This window comes from Lissotriton helveticus, chromosome 4_1 (genome assembly GCF_964261635.1).
Source record: "Lissotriton helveticus chromosome 4_1, aLisHel1.1, whole genome shotgun sequence".
In the NCBI taxonomy this organism is placed as follows: Eukaryota; Metazoa; Chordata; class Amphibia; order Caudata; family Salamandridae; genus Lissotriton; species Lissotriton helveticus.
This window is the reverse complement of record NC_136063.1, coordinates 1,176,283,116-1,176,307,962: the sequence shown is the minus strand read 5'-3', so window position 1 is coordinate 1,176,307,962 and position 24,847 is coordinate 1,176,283,116. Positions and strand designations below refer to the sequence as shown.

The 24,847-nt window shown below is 46.6% G+C and overlaps 1 protein-coding gene across 9 annotated transcripts in view; it reads right to left on the bottom strand.

Annotated features, from left to right (window-relative positions):
• RELCH (RAB11 binding and LisH domain, coiled-coil and HEAT repeat containing) overlaps positions 1-24,847 on the bottom strand; it is an 878,561-nt gene that overhangs the window by 48,561 nt on the left and 805,153 nt on the right. For all 9 annotated transcript variants that reach the window (XM_078687764.1, XM_078687757.1, XM_078687759.1 and 6 more), the window contains one exon: positions 16,890-17,006. In XM_078687764.1, coding sequence (XP_078543890.1) covers positions 16,890-17,006 — 117 coding nt within the window. The remainder of the gene's footprint in view (positions 1-16,889; positions 17,007-24,847) is intronic.

Below are 24,847 nucleotides of genomic sequence, written 5' to 3'. Positions count from 1 at the left end.
TCTTATGAATTTTCTCTCGTCCTTAATATATTCTATGTAGGAGTTTGTACTGAACAAGGCTCGGTCTATTTTTAATGGCCACTTCTCTTGGTTGCATCATTGGTGCCTCCCAGTCGATGTCTTCCAGGGTGCCCAGGTCCCCTCCCATCTCTCGCGTATCTTCCCAAGCTTATCTGGTATGTTATTGTTTATTGTTTTTTATGTAAGAAAGATCGCTTTTTCTGTGAGGTCCTCTTACAATAACCTCTCCTCCAGAGGGGTAAATTCCAGTAAATCCGCACACAATATACCCTCTGCTAGCCACGCCTGGCGTAGTTGGTTGGACTTAATAAATTGGGACCTGTGGAGCCAATATTCAGGGTGGACAAGGATTTAAGTTTGCCTTTGCCCACAATATCGCCTATGGTAGAGATGCCCACCAAGACCTATCCCCCCAAATCTTTCAGGTTGTACTAGTCTTTCAACCACACCCCCTTCCAAAGTGGCGCTGCCCTGGTAATCCGGTGTGTACACCCAATCACTTTCATCACCCTGTCCCACACCTCCAGGGGAACCCACGTCGCTGGCAGTAGCCGATAGGCTCCCTCGCCAGTTGTATGTTGGAACAACGAGTTCCACAACCACGACTTCCCTAACAATGAGGTCGCAACCACGACCTCGTATAAACCACGACTTTTTTTCCATGCATTCCTTTACCACGTTTTTTCGAGGTAAAGGAGTGTGCATTTTAAAAAATTGCTTTACATCTAGTACGCGGATCCCCCAACCCCTTAAAAACTAATTGCACCCACCCTAAATATAAACACGATTACCCACACACACCTGAGGCTAATCTTGTGCTATATTTTTCTTTCACCTCCTCGAATATCCCTCACCGCTCTTCCTTTCCTTCTGCGAGAGAGATCTGGTTACAGGGCTTAGTTCCGAAGCCTCACTCTCAGTTTTCTGTAACAAAGTAGATTTTGATGTACTTTGGCAATGGGAGAACAAAATATTGATTAATCAAAGGAGCCTTGCTATAGTGCACCTTTTTAACTTAGAACTCCGGATAACTGTGCAGTGCATTTCTTCGTGTTACAGGAATGGCGTTTCCAAGTTAGAAGAGTGCATTGCAGTCCGGTAATCGTTAAGAAGAGTCGTGGTTTAGGACTTCGTTGTTCATGACTTCGTTCATCATGATTTGTCGTTGTTCAGGTAAGTCGTCATTACAACTTCGTTGTTTAGGATGTTTCCCTCCCTCGCCATCATGGAGGTAATGGAACTGTGTATGTGGTTCCATCAAACCCCTCTCTAGCCTATATGTGGGGTGATCTTGTGCCCCATGGACCAATCATTGCTGGGGATCAAATGTGCGGCCCAGGGCTAGGCCTCTATGTCTGGCAGAGCTATCTCACCATTGATGGGGTTGCATTGTAAAAAAAAATATTTGTGCGACTCGGAGATGGCCTCCCTGCAGGGATCGGATATCTCCCTCCAGTTCGGTGAACACCGTCCGAGGAAGTGGGTGGTAGGTGTTCTGAACAGCATAGAGTAACTGCGGAACGGTGATTATTTTAAAAATGGCGCCCTCGCTAACAAGGAGTGGAGGAGGCCCCTCCTTCTCTCCTCATCCTCTTTAAATTTAAAGATGACCCTTCCAACGTTACGGTGCCTACACATTTCCTTATGTGGGGAAATGAAAATATCAAGCGCTCTTGGGTCACCTTCAGGTCTCCAGATAGGAGCAGACACAGTGGAATCACGCTGGGGAAATACAACATCGATTTATTCCAGTTTATCTTGCACCCAAAATGCCTCCCATACTCTTCTACTGTACTAAACAGGAAAGGAATAGTAATTCCGGGATCTGTAATGTAGACAAGAACGTCGTTCGCATAGAGGGAGATCTTTTCTTCCTCTGTGTCTATAAGAGTGATTTTAAAACCTGAATCTCTGGGTGACTCCAGATAGTACACTCCTGTACCTGGGTCCTAATCCAAATTTATACCAATTTTTTTTAAGAACCTTTATTGTTATAATACGGGGATACAAACATGGGCCTACAACCAGTTCGGCCGGCCGCTATTCAAATCGATTAAAAATAACATTGTATAAAAATACAGCGGTCCGGAGCGCAAAGCTGAGTAGCATCCAGGATATATCGTATAATTAAGGTACCATGCGAGAATAAGGATCTGAGGCGGTTCATTTTATAATAACGAAAAATAAAATAAAATCAATGTCGCATAATCACACACACCCCTGAGACAGCTAACGAAAAGCAAAAGGTTTTACGCCAGTGATGTACATAGATGAAAAAGACGGGGGAGGGGGTATATGAGTCAGGATAGACTCAATAAACACGAAGCAATCATGGCGAACTAGCCCCACCCCTCAAGGCGAAACACAATATGGGAGACATGGAAGGCGACGACATCGAAAAAGGAAAAGGGCAAAGGGCCATAGAAACAAAGAGAGAACAAAATAACAAGCCCATCCCCCAACCCCCAACCCTGCACCCCTGCAAAAGGCTACGGCCTACCCCCCCCAGCAGCGTGCCTGTCGCCCTATAGAAGAGACCCGAAATACAGAAAAGAAAACGAGAAAAAGAAGAGAAAAAATACAGGAGAAGGGCCCTCAATTTGGTTATCCGGCCCCTCTCACCTCCGCGTGCAAAAGTCGTGTAAACAGTAATGGTAAAGGAAGTACAGATAGCAGCAATCATGTATAACGCAAACAATAACATCCCCGCTAAACGCCCCTCAAATCATCATCAGCCAGCCACGAGTCCCTCCATGTTCAAAACAAATTCACCCCTGGTCTCGTTTGTCAATAGTACCAATATTGAACCATCCTTCAAACGGGATACAAAGTAGCACAAAGGGTCCGAATACACTGGGAGGGCCAGGCAGCGTCGCCGCTCCACAGGACCCCAGCCACCGAAACCTCGCCGATGTTGCATGGCGGAAGTCCGATTGGAACAATGTCAACACCGCCAACAGTCTCGAGTCCGAACACAGTCCCGCCAGACACGGAAAGGGAAACACACAATGCGGGAAGCGCCAAAACCCCGACAGGGCCGCCCAAGCCGTGTATCGATGCTGTTCCTCCACTTGCCGATCAGAGAAAGGCCCCGGTGAGACGAGCACATGCGCCACAGGTGCATCCACAGAAAGCTCATGAACCAAATCAATCCACGTCTCTAAGAATGTAGACTCATCCGGGGAATAAGTCGATGAAGCAAAGGCAGACACATCGGCGCCTCCCTGAGAGCGATCCGTGCCGACACAAGATGGCGGGACAACAATGGCGGCCATCCTTTGTCCCAAATCTCGGGCCTCCCGGATCAGGGCTGTCCGCAGGGTTGTCAATGCAGCCAGTATATGTTTGGGCGTGGGCAGTTTCTCGCATAGCCAGACCCCGGGATTCTCTCGTGCATCGGTTTCTCTGCCCGGGCGAGGGGAGCACGGGAAAGTGTCATCCGCCATTTCAGCCGCCACGTTCTCTTTCCCCTCCATCGCACCCCAGGACCGGGCTCGACCCCCGGAGTCAGCAGGTTCCACAGCGGGATCTCAATAGTCGGAGCAGGCAGCAGAAAGGAGAGTCACCAAAAGGCTAAACAAGCTCCCCGCTGCCCGGGAGTCACCCACCGGTTCCCGGGGAGGGCTGTTAGCATAACCGGGTATCACATCGAAGGGGAACTGGGCATCGTGGACTCTCTCCGTCCCAGCTATTTCACACCTCTCGCAGGGCAACCCACTACTGGGAGTGCGTTGGTATCTTCTCTCCCGGATCGCAAATTTCAGGTTCTCTCCGACCGACTTCCCTTCGCAACCAGAGGCCGCTAGGGTTGCAATCGCGGCCGGACACTCCCCTCACTCGAGATCCCGGTCTCAGCACCTCGAAGGCCGCCAAAGAAACGGGGACAGTTCTTCGGATCTACTGCGCGGAGGAGCCTCAAAAGCAGAGGGGAAGTGAACGCTTTCCTTCACCTACTTAAATTAGCAATGACTGCTCAGGATAATCGACAGGATATATGTGCGGGCCGGGAGGGCACACTGAGCCAAGCAGTTATGCAGCCATCCCGATCGCCATCTTGGCTCCTCCCCAATTTATACCAATTTGTTTTTTACCCTATGTGTGCTCTACTTCTTTGTTATCAATGGTTAACACACAAATGTGAGTTGTGTTATCATTATTCACAAGACAACATTGACATGTACAGTAATTTGTTGCCAGATACTATTAATTCACAAATTCTATTTATTTAGGCCTTTTTAAACAGCTTCCTCCAGTGTGGGAAAGTCCCAATCAGTTCAATTAATTAGCAGTCTCACCATGTCCTTCTCATTACACATTCTCCATGTTTGGAACCATTTTCTTTTGGGGTGCGACAGTGATCTAACAACGTGTACACAAAAGACTAAAACAAATTTACAAAAGGTGAAGAAATCACGACCTGGACAACATGATAAATAAAACAAAATGTATTCTACGACCCATAGGAGGCATCAGTGTGTTAGGAATAACACCTTTAACTAATACTTCCTTTTGAAACTACTGTACATCGCGAGACGCCTGACCATGTCTGCAAATCTCTACCCATGATGAATAATGCAATTTTATTTAGAAAAACGCAATGTCAACTGTTTGAATAAATGGTTATGCAGTGGTTTAAATGGAGGGAATTTTAGTTGAGCCAACATTAGGATCCCATTCAGTTGAAATGGAAGTAACACGAGCAAGAGGACACTAGCTAGAAGGAACCCTAAAAAAATAATCTATGGAGCATTAAACCTTTATATTCAAATAATAGGAAATGAGTGTAATTTCACAAGTAGACTCGTTTACTATAAATTTACAAATAAATAAAGTCATCAAATAGCTTTGAAAAAGTGGAAATTTGAATAACTAACTCACCAGGAAATCGAAACTGTCATTAGAAAGACAATCCAGAAGGAAAATGTTACTTACCCTATAAGCATCTAGTCTGGGGTCCGGATGTGTGCAAGCTGTTTTTATTTGAAGAAGTCTTTTGTGGAACGCAGTAGTGTGACTGTCCCTCTTGGCGATAATGCGCATGGTCATCGATTCCATTGTTAGATTGTTTTCCCCTCATGGCGGGTGAGAATGGAATGTCCATGCATAAGATGAAAAGAGAAAGTAAGACACAGCAAGGCCAGAAGCATCGGGGGAGGAGGGTGGACGTATGCGAATTTACAGCACTACATGCCAGGAACAGATGTTAACAGGGTAAGTTACATTTTCAGTTCGAGTCATGTGTGGCTGTACTCATGCTGTGCATAAACTGGAAAGCAGTACTCACGACAAGAGGCGTTAGTCAGTTTCAGTAGATTGAAAGAATGTACAAACATTAGCTTGTTGTTAGGCTAGGGCATCCACACAGTCATTTTTTGTGAAAGTGTGTGTTATGGACCAGGTAGCTGCTTTGCATATATCAGCTATTGGGATGTTTCCCAGGAAGGCCATAGAGGCTCCTTTCTTCCAAGTAGTGTGTGCCCTTGGAGGAGGGGGTAGAGTCATCTTAGCTTTAGCATAGCATGTCTGGATGTATTTAACTATCCATCTTGCAATGCCTGACTTGGACAGAGCCTTTCCTTTGTGTGGTTCGGAGAAGGCAACAAAACATTATTGTGTTTTCCTAAATGGTCTGGTTCTATGAATGTAGTACACGAGGGTTCATTTTACATCCAAAGAATGGAGAGCCCAATCCGCAACTGAATCAGGTTGTGGAAAAAAATGGAAAGGTCTATGGAATAATTAGGGTGGAACTGAGAGACCACCTTAGGGAGAAATTTGGGGTTGGTGCAGAGGACAACTCTATCCCTATGTACTTGGAAGAAGGGTTCTTTTATGGTTAAGCCTGAAGCTCACTGACAAGCCTGAGTGAGGTGATAGAGACTGTAAATGCCATTTTCCAAGAGAGGAACTGGAGGGGCAGGTGTAGAGGGGCTCAAATGGAGGACCCATGAGTCTTTGGAGTACAATACTGAGCTTTCATGAGGAGCCCAGTGAGACCTGGGAAGGAATGATCTTTTTGAAACCCTCCAGAAATGCATTAATGACTGGTAACCCTAAGAGAGAGATGTGTTGTCTATTCTGAAAGTAAACAGCCACGGTGGCTAAATGTAATCGTATGGAGGAAAAGGCTAGTCTAGAAACCTGCAAGTGAAGTAAGTAACAGACAGTGTCTTGTACCATGGCTATCAATGAATCCATTTCTTTAGAGTGACAGTAGCAGACAAATCTCTCCCACTTGGCCGCGTAGCACACACAGGTGGTAGGTCTGTGCGCTTCACTGAGAATCAGGCATTCAGGTGGAAGATTACAGCATCCAAATTCTATGACCTTAGGAGCTTGATTTCACCATGGTTCTGCGTGAGAAGGTCTGTCTTGACGGGGAACCTCTCGTGCACAACAAGCGAGTTTGTGCAGAGTCGTGAACCAGGGTTGGCAGGCATATGTGGGTACCACCAGGATGAGCATGAGGGAGGCCTGCCGAAGCCTTCGAACCAAAAATGGAAGAGGTGGAAAAGCGTACGCAAATAGCCTTGACTAATTTATCCATAGTGCATTGCCGCTCGACTGGGGGTGTGGGAACCTGGAGGTGAAGTTTGGGCATTTGCCGTTTTCTGCTTATGCGAACAGGTCCCCCTCCCTCCCAACTGTGGAACAAAGGGAGGAGGACTTGTGAGTGGAGATCACACTCAATGGAATTGTCGTATCCTGCTGAGGGGGTTGGCAAGATTGGTTTCCATCCCTGGGCGGTGCTCTGCTAACAAATTAATTTTGTGGCAGACAGCCCAATACCAAATTATCTGGGATAGCAGAGACAGCTGTGGAGAGCGTGTCCCCCTATTTCTGAAGGTAATACATTGCTGTCATTTTGTCCCTCCGGAGAAGAACAGTCTTGCTGATCAGGTGAGGTAGGAAGGCTTTCAACGCTAGGTGAACAGCTAGAAGTTCCAGGTAGCTGATGTGGAGGCCCTTCTATTTGGTTTCCATATGACCCTGTATAGTCAAATTCTGTAAGTGTGCACCCCACCCCATAAGAGAGACATCCGCTGTAACAATCATTTGCGGAACTGGGTCGAAGAAAGGCCACCCCTACAACAGGTTGTTGGTGTTTCACCAATGCAGCCAGCTATGATCAGGCAGTTGATCAACACCAGATCGTCACAATGACCTCCGCCTGAAATCCCTGATGCGCTAAACATTCTTGTAACAGACGCATGTGAAGCCTGGCATGAGGTATTATGGCAATACAGGAGGCCATCAAGCCTAGGAGGCGCATGACTGTTCTGACTGAGAGTTGCAGATTTGGTGAAACAAGGTGAGCAGTGTCTGAAAGGACTGGATCCGGGCAGGATTCAGATAGGTTATGCCTCCCTCAGAGTTGGGAATCGCCCCTAGGTAGGGCTGGTTGATAGTAAACTATAATGGATGCATCAGATCCACTGTGAACCTAGGTGTGTATGCAGCACTGCTGGTGGGTGGCACTTTGGATAAGCCAATCGTCCATATTTAGGATTATGTTGATGCTCTGTATGCATGGATGTATTGCAACCACAGCAAGACATTTGGTGAACACCTGAGTTGCAGTAGTGACCCCAAAGGGGGGAACTTTGAACTGGTAATGTCTTCTGCTCACAACAAATCTGAGATATTGACGATGAGCCAGATGTATTGGTATGTGGAAATACGCATCCTTTCGGCCGACCGAGGCCATAAAGACGCCCTGCTGGAGAAGCGTAATGATATCCTGAAGGATCCCCATGTGAAAATGCTCTGACAGGATGAATTTGTTTAGGGGCCTGAGGTCCAAAATGGACTTGAGGGCCCAGTCATTTTTGAGTATTAGGAAGTACTGTAAGTACACTCCTGTACCTTGCTGAAGGCAAGGGATGGGTTCTATGGCCCTTTTGAGGGGAAGGGCTTTGTCCTTCTTTGTGGCCACCCTTTGATGTTGTGGTGAGATTCTGTGTTTGTGAGGTGGAATGGTGGCAGGCATGGAAGTGAGCTCCGGACAATAACCATGTTGGATAATATCCAACACCGGCTGGTCTGTAGTGACTGTTTGCCCTTTGGGAACGAAGCCTTGTAGGTGCCCCAACAGGTGATGTGTGGTCAGGGGGGATGAATTACACATACTAAACTCACAATGAAAGGGCTGAATCGGCTACATATAGGCAGCAATGTGCACTCTATAGTATACCCTTCTAAACTCTCTAAAACACAACCAAAACCTTTAAATATAACCTGCTGAAAGCACTCATCTTAGTCCCAACCTTCAATTCGAAAAATGATGTAATCATTAGCAACCTAATTTTCTTCACTAGATCTCCGGCTATATGGCGCACTGCGGTATCCAAACTGCTTCATATTAAGGAGTCAAGAAATATCCCATACGGCACGAAGTTGGAATGACCTCAAGAACAATCAGGTCATTATTATTAAAGAATTTCTAGTGGAGCACGACCTAATGCAAGCTTTTTATAGGCTCGATTTTAGACCGGATTATCTGCAAAGATAAAGTGGTTCGAATCATTCTCAATTGTTCCTTGTGGCTGGTCAGATCACCACATCATCACTTTCCATATACCATACAGAAAGAAGAAATCAGAGTCTCAATAAGTCAATCCCAAGCAGTGGGTTAGAGACACTAAGGGCCGGAACATGGAGAGTCTGGCAGCACGGTGCTAAAATGAACTTATACTGCCTTCTGAAATGGAGGACATCAGTGAGTTTATTTTTATTTTACGGAGTTTTATATAGCACAAACTTGACCCGATGGTATCGGATCGCTTTACATAGCACCAGTTGTGTTACATGAGGACACATTCATTTTTGTTAGGCACGGGGAGATTAAGTGATTTGCCCAGAATCACAGGATGTTCAGCGTCACTGCCGAGACTTGAACCCGGTTACCCAGATTCGAGGTCGACCGCCCTAGCTGTTAGGCTAACTCCTCTCCCCAAACCATTACAATCTTACAATGGCTAAAATAATTGATAATATAACCCCCTTTAAAATATAGAAGAATACAGGTTAAGGACAAAAATCCATGGTTCAATGGTTCTCTGAATGAAGAAAGATGGTTACTCAGACTAACAGAACGGAATTTTGGAGACAACACCCTTCATCCCCCACATTGAAAACAGTTAAAGTAGTCCAGGAAAGCCTACAATAAAAGTGTTCTTAATTCGAAAAATAATTTTTTTAGAAGTGAACTGGATAATGCAAAAAACAGGCAGAGAAAGCTCTTCGAACTACTAAAAGATCAATCTAACCAGTTGGCCAAGTCCTCCAGACTAACAAATACATCGGAATTAAGTTGTGAAGATTTTTCATCATTCTTTACAGCCAAAGTCAGCTCACTGGAGGGTGAACTCTCGAATACCGCTGACAATACCTTCAAGGAGCTGCCAACACTACCTGCACATACAATGCCTAAAAATAATGTGCATTGGCCAACATTCAAATGATACGATCAGAATGACATCGCTAAAACGATACCATCTTTGAAACCAAACAACCACTACAATGATCCACTTCCCGCAAAATGTTGCCCTTCAATCAACCACAAGGTCATCCCACTTTGGACTAAGATAATCAATGCTTCGCTAGTCCAAGGATCTTTTTCGGAATGTCTAAAAGCTGACCAGGTCATCCCTCTATTAAAAAAACCTACGGAGAACCCTTCGGATCCTAACAACTTTCGGCCTGTAATAAACATTCTCTTACTAGCCAAAGTTCTAGAAAAATGTGCCCAACAACAATTGGGTCAACACATTAATGATTATAATTTTACTAAAAAAATTGCCAATCAGGGTTCAGACCAGATCATAGTACGGAAACAGCTATTCTGCATATAGTAGATGACCCTCTTCTTGCTCTTGACCATAACAAAACCGGTCTCCTTGTCCTTCTTGACTGATTGTCCGCATTTGACACTGGAAATATTGCCAAACTTCTAGATCATCTGAAAAACAGGATGGGCCTATCAGGAACAATCTTAAAACGGTTCTATTCCTTCCTAGAGAACAGATTTCAGAGATTCCTGGTGATCCACAAGTTATCTTCGCAATCCCTGATTCAAATTGGAGTCCCACAAGGATCAACTCTATCAACCATATAGCCTAGCTAACCCAATGGGTCACACTGCCCACACACTCAGAGGCCACACTCTGGACGTGGTGGTGTGCTCCAACTATGCTTTAACGTTATCTGACCCTGAAACACTTACGTGGTCCGATCATATGCTGATCAGGTTCTCCTGGCCCTTACACCCTTCCAACAGCATGCCTAATACTTATCAGAAAATTAATCTTCCTGCTCTGTCCAATGCTCTTCATTTGGAACGCCCAGCGTTAGGCCCGAGCTGACCACCGCTGTGCAGCGATTCAACTCCTGGATTAGCTCGGGGTGGAGACCTCCGCTAAACGGTGCTCAAAAAAACGCTCTGCTCCCTCTACGCCCTGGTTCTCGCATGCTCTGAGAGAGCTGAAGCTCAGCTGCAAAAAATTGGAAAGATGCTGGCGGCTTTCCTATTTCCCTACCGCTAAGGGGATATTACGTGCGGCTCAGAGGGATGTATGACGTTACAACGCATACTTTTACAACGCATACCGTTACAACGAATTTTTTACAACGCAAAAACTTTTACAACGCATACCATTACAACGCATGCCATTACAACGTAAGTATATATATTTTTTTTAATTAATTGTAATTAATATAATTTAATTTAATTTAATTATTTTAATTTTTTTTACCCTGTACCCCAAAAAACCCAAATTAACCCAGCACCCTAAAAATACCCCTGTACCCCAAAAACCCAAAACTGACCCTGAACCCTAAAAATACCCCTTTACCCAAAAACTGAAAACTGACCCTGAACCCTAAAAATACCCCTTTACCCAAAAACTGAAAACTGACCCTGAACCCTAAAAATACCCCTTTACCCAAAAACTGAAAACTGACCCTGAACCCTAAAAATACCCCTTTACCCAAAAACTGAAAACTGACCCTGAACCTTAAAAATACCCCTTTACCCAAAAACTGAAAACTGACCCTGAACCCTAAAAATACCCCTTTACCCAAAAACTGAAAACTGACCCTGAACCCTAAAAATACCCCTTTACCCAAAAACTGAAAACTGACCCTGAACCTTAAAAATACCCCTTTACCCAAAAACTGAAAACTGACCCTGAACCCTAAAAATACCCCTTTACCAAAAAACTGAAAACTGACCCTGAACCCTAAAAATACCCCTTTACCCAAAAACTGAAAACTGACCCTGAACCCTAAAAATACCCCTTTACCCAAAAACTGAAAACTGACCCTGAACCCTAAAAATACCCCTTTACCCAAAAACTGAAAACTGACCCTGAACCCTAAAAATACCCCTTTACCCAAAAACTGAAAACTTAAAAAAAAAAAAAACATAAAATATTAAATATAATTATATACTTACCAATACTTACGTTGTAATGGCATGCGTTGTAAAAGTACTTGCGTTGTAAAAACATGCGTTGTAATGGTATGCGTTGTAAAAGTTTTTGCGTTGTAAAAGTTTCGTTGTAATGGTAGTGCGTTGTAAAAGTTGCGTTGTAAAGGTTGTTTCCCGGCTCAGAGGGAGTATTATGCCAGCATTAGGATGGCTAAGAGTGAATACTATGCGGGTAGGATCACTAAGACCAATAATAACAGTAGGGACATTTTAGCTATTGTCAACCAATAGTGCCATCCTCTGCGCATTGGTGCGAGGATTTGTCCTCATTTTTTTAAAAATAAAATAGCAGGGATCAAGGCTAGCCTGAGTACTGCCTGTCTCAGTCAGAGGTTTTCGCCCTAGCTCACTCCCCACCTTCCTCTTCCACGATTCACGTCTTCAGGGAATTTTCTCCCCCATCTGAAGTCGATACCCTAGCGGTTCTAAAAACCATGAAATCTGGTTCACCTACTGACCCCGTCCCACGCGCGTTCTTGGAGGGGTGGCGCAAGTGCTCTATCATGAGGTCACTGAAATCATTAATCTCTCCTTTAGGACGGCAATCGTCCCCGATTGCTGGAAGCAGGCTAAACTTCTGCCACTGCTGAAGAAATCAGGCTTGGACCCGGCAGTTTTAGCTAACTACCGGCCTATCTCCCTGCTGCCAGTATTGGCCAAGGTATGCGAGAAGATCTCTTTCCGCCAATTGAAAGCTTTCGTCGAAACTCTCAGGCCCTTCACCCTGCTCAATCTGGGTTCTGCGCTGCTTACAGCACGAATCTGCATTGGTGGAAATATCTGAGGCCATCAGCGAGCGTCTGGACGCGGGTGTCAGAGCGGCTCTAATATTGTTGGACCTCTCTGACTCTTTTCGACACGGTTCCTCATCAGCTTCTCCTCACCCGTTTGTCATCCATTGGCGTTACTGGTTCAGCCTTAGAGTGGATGACTTCTTTTTGACCGGACTCAGCAGGTATGGGCACCCCTCTTTTCGTCGTCGGCCAAGGTTCTTTCCACGGGGGTGCCTCAGAGGTCGACTTTAAGTCCGTTATTGTTTAATGTCTATCTGACTCCCCTGATCTTTCTGGCCGATCAACTGGGTGCTAAAATAATAGCCTACGCCGATGACACGCAACTGCTGTTCACTGGGTCGGCCACGGATCTGGACACTTCATCTGCCCGAACCTGCCTTTCCTCAGTCTTCAATTGGCTGGCATCTGCCCAGCTAAAGTGCAACGAAGACAAATCTGAAATCTTACTTTATGGGCAGTACCCACCAAATTTCAGAGAATTCCTGTGGCCTACGGACGTTCCACCTCCTAGCTCTGTTGGCAATCTGGCAAAAAACCTGGTAGTGTGGTTCGGGGAGATTTAAAATTTGAGGAACATATTAAGAAACTCACCTGCGGTTGCTTTGGTACTCTCAAAGCTCTCCGCAAATTTTTTCCTCTTCTCCCCAGAGCGGCGAGACAAACAGTGACGAGAACTCTCATGCTCTCTCGCCTTGACTACGCCAATGCCCTGTTCATCGGCATCCCGGCATATCTGACGAACCGCCTTCAGATAATACAAAATACGGCTGCCAGACTCCTTTTTAACATCTCAAGGAAGACTAGCATTCGCCACCATCTGCACAGTCTGCACTGGCTTCCAGTCGCTCAACGGATTACATTTAAGACTCTTACCTTTGCCCACAGAGCCATATACGATCAGGGCCCACTCTACCTGAGGAAACCTTTTTCCCTGTATCTTCCAATCTGCCACCCATTATCGGCTGGTTGTTCCACGTTTCAAGCGATCCCGCCTTGGTGGACACTCTATTGCTGTGAAAGCAGCGGTTGCCCGGAATTCTTTACCTCTGGCTCTGCGAGCTAATCAGAATTTTAATCTCTTTAAAAAAGCACTCAAGACCCATCTTTTCAAAATGATGCTTTAATTTTTATCCTCTGTCTATAGTGTCTGCCTCTTCACATCTCTCTCCTCGCGCCAGGATACTCCAGAGTAATTGAGCGCGCTACAAAACCACCTATAACATAACATAACACCTTCCCTCTTCAATCTATACATCGAACCATTAACAGAAGTACTATAACACGCTAACATTTCCTACCATGTGCATGCAGATGACACTCAGCTGTATGTGAAGATTACATCAGTGGAAGAGATCATCATAACGAACCAAGCACTACAGAAGACCGTTCAATGGCTATCGGGCAAGCATCTCAAGCTCAACCCGCAGAAAACAGAATTCCTTCTGATCCCCCCTCCTAAAAGCGACTCCAGGATTAAGGAATGGACCAAGGAGATCACTGCGCTAAATGGCTCCCCGATTCTAGAAGAGCCAACAAAGTCTCTAGGAATCACGCTGGATAAGGAGTTAAACAGTGTACTCACATTAACACAATGGCAACAAATGCCCACTTTCATCTGAGCTACCTTAGAAAGCTGAAGCCGTTTATTGACACAGAGGACCTGAAAAGGGCAGTCCAGGCGCTGGTCATTTCAAGAATTGAGTATGATTGCTCAACGTTATCTGGTCTTCCTAAGATTTCAACTGCTCCCCTAAAAGCTCGTCTCAATGCAGCAGCTAGACTATTAACGGGCTCCAAAAAATGTGACCATATCACCCCTCTCTTTAAAGCCCTCAATTGGTTACCGTTCAAGGCAAGAATACAGCTAAAGATTTCATGTATAACACACAGGGCACTACACCACACTACTCCACGTTACCTTGCCCAGAAAATCACATTGTCTGGCGGTAGTAGATCCTCTGGGGAGGGGGGTATGGAGATTTCTTACTGAAACCAGTTCTCTTCCGGAAGAAGAGAACATATGATCGAGTGTTCGCTGGAGCAGCACCTAGAATTTGGAATTCACTCCCAATGAATATTAGAGGATTACCTACGCTCCTTGTTTCAAGAAGGAGAGTAAGTTCTTTATGATGAGTACCTTTCTCACATAACAATTCAGTGGCCTTTTTGCGATTACGAGGACTAATGTCCTGTTCCTTGACCAATCCACTGTCTTTTCTGGTCTTTTCATGCAATATTTCAACTAATGTGGAATCCTTGTAATTTTCAGCAGTTGTTTTGGTGGGAAATTAAGTGTGACGTGAATTGTATTATTATATGTGTACTATTGGCACTTTTAGACTACACCACTGGGATAAGTATCCTATCCCTTGTAGTATGTTTGTTAAAGAATGGGATATCATCTGAACTTGTATACGGTTGAACTGTAAAACGCTCTGACAACCACGTTTTTGGGTCATGTTCGCGCTATATAAAACATGCCTCTGCAACGGTTTCTCTTCTAGGACCCTCTAAAGTAACCCCTGGGAGAGCATTGCCAGCCCTGGGCGTGCCGATAAGCCGTGGAGACTTCAGGGGAGGTGGTCTTTGAGCCTCCACGGTAAGGGGTACAGCAAAAGGAACGGTAGGGAGTGGGTGCTGGCACTGCCCACTTCGCGTTGGCGGTCTCCATATCCTTTTTCATTTTCTCAAACGTTTGGTCCATCTGTGGACCAAAGAGGTGCTCACCATCAAAGGGCATGTTCAGCAGGTTTCGTTTTGGATACCTTTTCCTCGTCTAATATCGGCTGTTGATTCCTACTCTTGCACATATATTTTGCATTGAGACTGACAAGGCTTGGGATTGCAACATATGACTTTGGGGATGATGATAAAGTACTCATAAGCCTGGACTGGGCATCTGTCAGCAGGCTTGTAAGATCTCAGCCTATATGCACGCTGTGGTTTTGGAATGTCATCCATATTATTGATAGATTGACTCATAAATACATTATCGACCGTACCAGATGTTATTCCTGCTTGCATTCGCATCATTTTGTGTAATCAATGGTGCCCAGTCATCTATTCCAACCCACAGCCATGCTGTCTATACCCTTTTAACATCCTTGACCGTGCGGAATGCTGTCTTAATATTTTGATACTGAGCATATCGGATAATGATGACCTAGATGGGGAACGGTTTATAGGCAGTTGGTCTGGTTATCGTTTTGATTATTCCTTCTTGTGGTGATTGATCTTTTTAAGTCACCAGCGCCCTGAAGAAGTCCTCCAGTAGGACGAAACGCGTTGGCTGTATCACTGTGAAATAACTGACACTTATGACCACGTTTTAAAAAGAAAATTGGAATAAAAAGAAATCTTAAATACAGATTATACTTCTGTTCTCTTGAAGTTTGTAAACTATGTGTGGTGCACATGTGCTTTTGCTGTAAACTGTTATGATCCCATGAGGATTTGCATTGTGATGGTGAGTGCGTTTGTGTGCACACAAACCCTAAGAAAAATAGAGGGGTAAAAACACTAGAGGGATAGCAGGTCAGGTGCTGTAGTTTTGAGGATTCCACTATCATACCTTTTGTTCAAGAATCTAACAATGGAGTTGATGGCCATGCACATTATTACTTAAAGGAGTCACAATACCTCGTGAATCAAAAGATTTCTTTGAAGAAAAATAACTTGCATACATCTGGGCCCAACACTAGATGGCAGGAGTATGCACAGCATGTGTATGTACAGCCACACATTCCTCGAACATTCTGTTTCCATAAAATATGCAAGTGTTAACCAAGACTGTTTGGATCTAGGATCTGGATGCAGTAACCTACATCCTTTCAACAATAGAGAGATAGAGATATGGTAATGTGAAAGATCTGCCCCAATTAATTAGAGGTCTGAAAACCACATACTCAGCCAGATTAGCGCAACTAAAACAATTACAGAGTAAACGTCCCTGAATTTGATAAGCACGATCAGTATTATTAGAATTGGTTTTCCCATTGAAATCATACTGCAAATCCACAGAATCAACATTGCTTCTCCAATGCACCCCTCTTACGATGCTCTCTTGACCAAAACAGAACATTTACTGTGGAGACATGTTGCACAGAAATCTACCTGCAGTTACAGACAGGTTTTCAAAAATGTGCAAACTCCACTTGTAAAATGCAGTCTGTAATTATCTGGCTTCCGCAAAATTAAACCTGTCATGGGATACATGAATATAAAATTAGCTGTGATAAATTATCATACTATGCATGCAGTTCTATTGCTTGTGTTGTTCTTGTGGGAAATTTCAATTATAAGACCTAAAACTAAAAAAGTCATGCCTGTTCTGTCTAAGCTGAGGCATGATAGGATGTACCTGAAGACACCAGGCACATCAATAGTTGTATATATGCTCAAAGTCAGTTGTCTGCAGCTAGAGACTATGCAAAAATGTGTTAATTGATGAGGTGAAAACATTACTGAAAAACAGATAATTTTTTATTAGGATTAGTGATATTGAAGTTGCAATACTTTAAATGGTGCTCACTTGAGTAAATGGTTGAACAGGTACACTGTGGTGAAATCATACAAAAGGATACAACAACAGGAAAGAGCACTGTAGGCCTCGAACAGGTGGGTGGCTATATCCAGCCTCTTGGAATCAACAGATTGCTGGTTGTTGACCAACGCTAATTTGTGCAAATTTGGAAGAACAACTGAGGGGGAAAACAATTTTATTAAATCATTATAATGTTTTTCAAAATGCTAAAACACATTAAATAGCGAAACAAACTGTTTTCAATAATGAAAGTCCTTGTCAAATTTGTATGTCCTGCTAGGATCTAAACACACTTTGACAGATCTCTACATTCTGTGATGCCAAGTTGCAGACTTCTGCACTCACAGGCCCACAAGACAGGGTTAGAATAAGTAGCATTCCCAACACTGTTGGGCTTTAAAAATGCTTTTACATTTCTGAGTGAAAATAAACAGATACAGTTACACTGGTGACTGTGCAAATCACAAACCTTTCACAAAATCTCTTATGCATGTCTTGCTCGGTGTATACATTATATCAGAACCAGTACCCTACCTGGTGCTATGTTACAGTGAAACTCTAATAATGCACAACAAGTTTACAAATTCACTGAACATACCCAGAAATAATACTTTATTTTCCAACAATTGGATTGCCTTTTGTGTTGAATGCATAGAACATGCAATTCTACAGTTATGAGAATGCACCCATTCACCAATGTACCTCAGTTTGCATTACTTACCCTTTAACACTTATTCCTCTCACATCATTCATGTTCAAAAGAAACATTTGTGCAAATGGATGTACCAATCTGTACTATATATATACATATATATGTATGTATATACATAGAAAGATACATATATACATATATATATTTTACTGTCCATTTTTCCTAGTGAGACTCAATGCATCATAGGGAAGCTATTTTTCCAAAAGCATAAACATTGTTCTGCACTGAATCAAATTTCATTACCAATTCTGTGATACACACAAATGTATGTTCACTTAGGAAAGAATAATGGCCCTCGGTATGAGGTAAATATTATTTAAAGAGCACCTCTTTTAAAACGATTTCTAATATTCATGGCTATGGCTCTTTTGCAATCTATTTTAAAATATACGCTTTAAAGGAAGTTTGGCTGTAATTTTTCAGGCATTACTTTGCCGCTGCTGTTTTCCAAACATCCCTTGAAAAGTGAAGGTTGCTCGTTGACGTGGCCTGTTCGCTATCTCCGCGCTTTTTGTGAAATTCCTCTATTTGGGAGAGTACATACAAACTGGCTTTTGTAAATTCACTTTAATTCATGTACACATATCTCACCACCAGACTTTACAGTGCCACATCTTTAAATGTAATCTTCCAAAGTATACCTAAAATGGTGTTATTTCTCCCATAGAAACTTATTGATTCACTGTCTGTAGAATTACTGATCATGCATTCAACTGTGCCCTTTTCCATGTTTTAAAATGAAAATTAAAGTCACAATAATAAGAGTGAGGGGACTAAACAGGTGCTGCATACACTTTCAACAAGTACTGGTAAATGACTTATGTGATTATTTATACATGTTTTGTTGCTGTAAGCTTTAGCTTTTTGAGCAGGTGTAAGACTGATATGGTAAAGTAATATTTGAACGGGGGTACCTGAATGCCAGGCATTATGTTACAAGGAGAGAGAAAGGGATGAATAAGGAAAAATCACTGAAGGAAAGCACAAGAGAAAGAGGGACTGAGAAAGGAAGCAAGAAGATAAGGATTGAAGAAAAAAGAAAGGGAGGGCCAGCGACCAAGTTACAAATCAAAGTGAAAAGAAATGAGTGAATTCTAGGTAATTAATAAAAAAAACAGAAATGTGGAGTTTTGGATTAATTAAATAAAGGTTTAGGATGTTCTGGTCACAGCACCTGCTCTCAGGGCAGGATAGCTGCAACCAAGAAGAGTCACTCGCTAGTAAAGCTACAGACATGTTGCAGCAAAACTGGGCTGTCAAGTCGAGAAGAAGAAATGGCAAGCAAAGATAAAGGAACAGCAGAAGTTTTGACATCCGAGTCCTTAGCTTGACTACACAGACAAGGAATACATAAAAGTTGAGGTACGCAGGAAAGCAGAGGTGCAGTCACTGCAAGTACAAGCAGAAGAGGTGCAGTCTAAAAGAGCTACATCCAACGGATGTACATTAGTACAAGGGTGGAGGTGGGAGGGGTGCAACGTTTGGAGGTAGAGATAGCAGGGGTACAACCTAAGCACTGTATATGTCATGCAGGCATTGGTACAAAGAGCAGTGATGTACGAGTTACTTACCTTCGGTAACGATGTATCTGGTAGAGACAATTCTAGCCGCAGATTCCTTCACGTAGAATTATCCCCAGGCGTGAGACTGGAACCGGAAACTTTTTGCCACAGCATCCCTGCGCGCCGGGGGCGGGCGAAACAATGCGATTCCGACCAGGCGTCGTACGCGTACGTGATGTCAGCGAGGTCACATAAGACCTACCCCGGCGCGCCTACGTCAGTTTTCTTTCGAGAGCTTTTCTGCAGCCACAACGCGGAGCCAACAGACAAAAAACTATGGGAGCATGAGAACAGTATGCAAAAGAGTAGAAAAAAGGGAGAGAGTGGAGACAAACGACACCATAAGGAACAGTGCAACAATGCAGTGTCCAAAGGCAGGGGCAGAAGAAAGAACAGAGCAGAGCCCTGAGCAGCCACCCTGCCAGTACATAGACAGCCTTCCCCCTGAGACAAAGAACATGCGTAAAAAGCAATGATACAGGTAACAGGCCCACCACCCTATCCAGAAACAAGGAAGGGGGAGCCAGTCCCAAGACAGACAGGAACACAAACCTCAAAGCCACCCGAGCAGAGAGGGCAACCCCCCCCCCGCTCTCCCCCCCCAAGGAACAAGGGCAAGGCCTGGCCAGATGACCCCTATTCGGAGGTTAGCAGAGGGGACAAGACACTCAGCAGCAAGAGGAAGGGAGGGGAGGACAGATATTGAAGGCAAACCCCGCCCAAACCTGGAGTAACCAGAGCAGCGGGGCACAGGAGCACCATAACCCCATCCTCCAAGGAACCAAGAGGAGGAATCGAAAAGCGTCACTGAACAAGTGCCACCTTGGAAATTGCAAAGCACAGAATTTCTGACATTGCGCGTTCTCTTCGGTGGCGAATAGATCAAACCAAGGATCTCCCACTGTTGAAAGAGACCTTGCACCACCTCCGAGTGAAGATGCCATTTGTGATCCATCATGCACCTGCGGCTGAGTTTGTCCGCCCTGGCGTTCAGTGAACCTGCCAGGTGTTAAACCACCAGGGATATGCCCTGATGTTCCAGCCATGTTCAGAGACGGAGAGCCTCTTGACATAGGGCCCACGACCCCACCCCGCCCTGTTTGTTGCAGTACCACATGGCGGAGGTGTTGTCTGTGAACACCAGCACTACTCTTCCCCGGACAGACGGAAGGAATGCTTTGACTGCAAGACGAATCGCCCGAAGCTCCAGAAGGTTGATGTGGAGCCCAGACTCTGACCAAGACCAGAGGCCTCTGATCTCCGCCTTCCCCATGTGGCCGCCCCATCCCAGACGTGATGCATCGGTCCCCACTGTGAACTCTGGTTGGAAAAGATAGAGGGATCTGCCGTCGACCAAATCCTTGTTTGTTAGCCACCACTGCAATTGGTGTGCAGTGTCCTCCGAGATCTGGACACAATTGGACAAGTTCCCCTGATGTTGTGCCCACTGGAACTTCAGGTCCCACTGCAGAGCCCGCATATGCCATATGGCATGGTCCACCAGCAGGATGCAGGAGGCAATCAGGCCCAGTAGCTTGAGGGTCATCCTAACCGAAACCCGGGATAGAGGCTGAAAGATCGGAATCATATCCCGAATATCCCAGACTCGCTGTTCGGGAGGATAGACCCGAAACTGTGTCTTGTCCAGAACCGTTCCGATGAAGAGGAGCTTCTGAGAAAGAGTCAGGTGCGACTTCGGCACGTTGATGGAGAACCCCAGCGAATGCAGGAGGTCGGCCGTAGTCTGGAGGTGGGAGCCGACTTCAACAGCCAGTCATCAAGATAGGGGAAGACTGGAGCCCCTGATCTGCGCAGATGAGCTGAGACCACAGCTTCACTTTCATGAACACCCGAGCGGCGCTGGTAAGGCCGAAAGGAAGCACGGTAAATTGAAAATGCTCGTGGCCTACCATGAACCGCAGGTAACACTTAAGGGCCGGCAGGAGGGGAATGTGAAAATAGGCATCCTGCAAGTCCAACGTTACAATCCAGTCTCCAGGGTTGAGGGCAGACAGGACCTGAGCTAGCATCAACATTTTGAACTTCTCCTTCCGGAGCGGTTGACATTCCTGAGATCCAAGATAGGACGCAGGCCTTTGTCCTTCATGGGCACCAAAAAGTAGTTGGAGTAGCAACAACAACCTACGTCTGGGACAGGAACTCATTCGATGGCTCCCTTGGCCAAGGGAATCATAACTTCCTGTTGGAGAAGGGCCAGATGATCCTCTGACATGCCATGGTACTGAGGTGGCGTGGCTGGGGGAGTCTCGAGGGGGAGGGAGTAACCCCTTCGGACTGTCTGCAAACCCCACCTGTTCGACGTGATGGTGCACCAGCGGGGGAGGTGATGGTGAATTCTGCCGCCCACTGGCGATTGGTGGCCCTGGAAGGTTGGACTAGGAGGGTTTAGAGGCTGCTGCAGACAGGGCGGTGGTGGACTGGCCTGCTCGCTGGCCCCCAGACCCACAACGGTGGTTCCCATGTCCCCGGCGGCGCAGGTGCTGAACAGCTTACGCCGGCCTGTGGCCCTGGGTGGAACGTGGTGGCGCACCCCTTCAGTAGCCACATAAGGGGCAAAATGCAGACGGCGAGTGGTGGAGAGGCCCAAGGACTTGGCCGTAGCCTGTGATTCGTTTAAGCGCTCTAGTGCGCTGTCTTCCTTCGGCGGCAGCGGCCATCAAAGGGCATGTCCATAAGGGTAGCTTGGACATCCCCAGAAAAGCCAATGAATCTCAGCCAGGCATAGCCTTGAAGTGTTACCGATGTTGAAATCCTCCTACCTAGCAAGTCGGCGGTGTCCAGTCCACAGCATATGGTAAACTTTGCTGTGTTTCTCCACTCTGCAACTGCACGGGAAGAGTACGGCCAGGGTCTCCTCCGGGCACAGGGGCAGCACCTGCGCCACCGTATCCCACACAGAGTCGGTATAACAGCCCAACAGACATGCGGTGTTTACCGACCAGGGTCCCAAGCTTGAGAAAGAAAACATCGTCTTCCCAAGATGGTCCAGCTTTTTGGATTCCCTATCAGGTGGTGCGTTAGGGAATGCGCCTTTGGATGTGGAGGCCTGGCCCACCAAGCTCTCAGGGGTGGGGTGCTGAGAAAGGTAAGAGGGGCCGCCCGGGGCTGGGCGGTGGCAGCGGGCAATCATCCTATCCACCGGAACCCCTATGTTTGGCCAGGAACAGGTGTCTAAAAGGATGTCGGTTAGGGCTTCATTAAACGGCAGCAGGGGCTCGGAAGAGCTCGCTGCCGGTTGAAGCACCTCTGTCAGGAGCTCAGTCCTGACCGCAATTGTAGGGAGCTCGAAGTTGAGAGCCTCGCTCACCCTACGCAATACTACTGCATAAGACGCTCCCTCCTCTGTAGCCACCGTAGGAGGAGACAACATGCCAAGGTCTGATGAGGTATCCTGACCACTGGCTTCCCCCAGTTCCTCTCTCCCGTCCGGTTCATAACCCAACTGGTCGGTCACAGGGTCTCTAGACCCCTCCCAGTCCTTCTCACCCTCCTCTGGTTGCCAATCCGGCCTTAAAGAACCAGGGTATAACAGGGGCACAAAAGTACCCGTCTGCGCCGGATCCGGCATCTGTCAACGCCGGTCCACCTCCATGTCTACATCGTGATGGATGCCGGGGTTGACGTCGGCTGGGGACATAACCGACGTCGGCTGCGGACGTGGTGCCGGTGGAATCGTCAACGGGGAGGTGTAATCAGGTTGACCGGCGCTGAACCGGATCCAGGCCTGGATCAAAGGGGACCCTGCGGTGCCGAGGCCGGCGCTGCCGGCGTCGAAGGCCCAGGGCCCACCAGCCGCGTCTGCGGGGCCCAAAGGCACGCCGGTGGAGTCAGGCAGCCCAAAGATGGCATGCATCGCTTCGTAAAAGGTGCGAAGCTGGATTGTGGTCACTCCGGGTCCCGGGAAGGGATGGAAACTTGGAGTCGACCCTTCGGGCTCCGCACGTGGAGCCGCGGGAGGGGCACCACTCGCATCCTTAGTCGCGTCGGATGACCGACGGGGAGAAGTCGAAGAGCGACGATGGTTCATTGACTTCTTCTTGTGCTTCGACTTACCTGAGGAGTGCAAAGACTTTGAAAAAGACTAGTGGGGGTGCTCCAGGACCGGTCCCTCCCCCTCCCGCGCGACCGGGACCTCGAACAGAGCGGAGCCGATGGCCGGGCCTCGAGAAGCTTTCGGGACCGCTCCTGCAAAGACTTGGGATTCATGGTCCGGCAGTCGGAGCACGACTTGAAGTCGTGCTCCGGGCAAAACAGGCACACGTGGTGCGGATCCATCACCGACATCAGCCGGCTGCAGGAGCTGCAAGCCTTGAAACCGGGCTTTCCCCTGTGCACCAGGAGTCGAAGACTCAAAAACGGTGTCGACAAAAGTCCAAAAAGTCAGTCAAAAAGTGACTGGAGGTACGGCTCTCTCCGAATCTGCGCTAGCTGGCGCAGTAAAAAGAAAGAATTGGCGTCAGTGCAAGGGCGGAGCCTAAGTAGCTACCGCGACGTCATCCCGGTGACCACGATGCCAACGACGAACGAGGAGCCGAACGACGTCACCTTTCGACACGCAGGGGTACTGCTGACGAAAAAACTTTCCGGATTCCAGATCCAGTCTGACCACAAGGCGGAGGCGTTGTCCGTGAACACCTGCACTACTCTTCCCCCAACAGAGGGAAGGAATGCGCTGAGTGCAAAACAAATCGCCTGAAGCTCCAGAAGGTTGATGTGGAGCCCTGACTTCGCCGGAGACCAGTGGCCTTATCTCCACCTCCCCCATGTGGCCGCCCCATCCCAGAAGTGATGCATCGATCACCACTGTGAACTCTGGTTGGGGAAGATAGAGGGATCTGCCGTCGACCAAATCCTGGTTCGTTAGCCACCACTGCAATTGGTGTGCAGTGCCCTCCGAGATCTGGACGCAGTCAGACAGGTTCCCCTGATGTTGTGCCCACTGGAACTTCAGGTCCCACTGCAGAGCCTGCATATGCCATCTGGCATGGTCCACCAGCAGGATGCAGGAGACCATCAGGCCTAGTAGCCTGAGTGTCATCCCAACCGAAACCCGGGATTGAGGCTGAAAGATCGGAATCATAACCTGAATATTCCGAATTCGTTGTTCGGGAGGATAGACCCGAAACTGGGTTGTGCCCAGAACCGTTCAGATGAAGAGGAGCTTCTGAAAGGGAGTCAGGTGCAACTTTGGAAAGTTGATGGAGAACCCCGGCGAATGCAGGAGGTCGGCCGTAGTTTGGAGGTAGGAAACGACTTTAACAACCAGTCGTCGAGATAGGGCAAGACTGGAACCCCTGATCTGCACAGATGAGCTGCGACCACAGCCATCACTTTCGTCAACACCTGAGGGGCGCTGGTAAGGCCAAAGGGGAGCATGGCAAACTGAAAATGCTCCGCAGGAGGGGGATGTGAAAATAGGTGTCCTGCAACTCCAACGCTATCATCCAGTCTCCAAGGTCGAGGGCAGACAGGACCTGAGCTAGCGTCAACATTTTGAACTTCTCCTTCCGGAGCGGTTGACATTCCTGAGATCCAAGATAGGACGCAGGCCTTTGTCCTTCATGGGCACCAGAAAGTAGTGGGAGTAGCAACCACAACCTACTTCTAGCAAAGGAACTCGTTCGAGGGCTCCTTTGGCCAAGGGAGCCATAACTTCCTGTTGTAGAAGGGCCAGATGATCCTCTGACATGCAATGGTACTGAG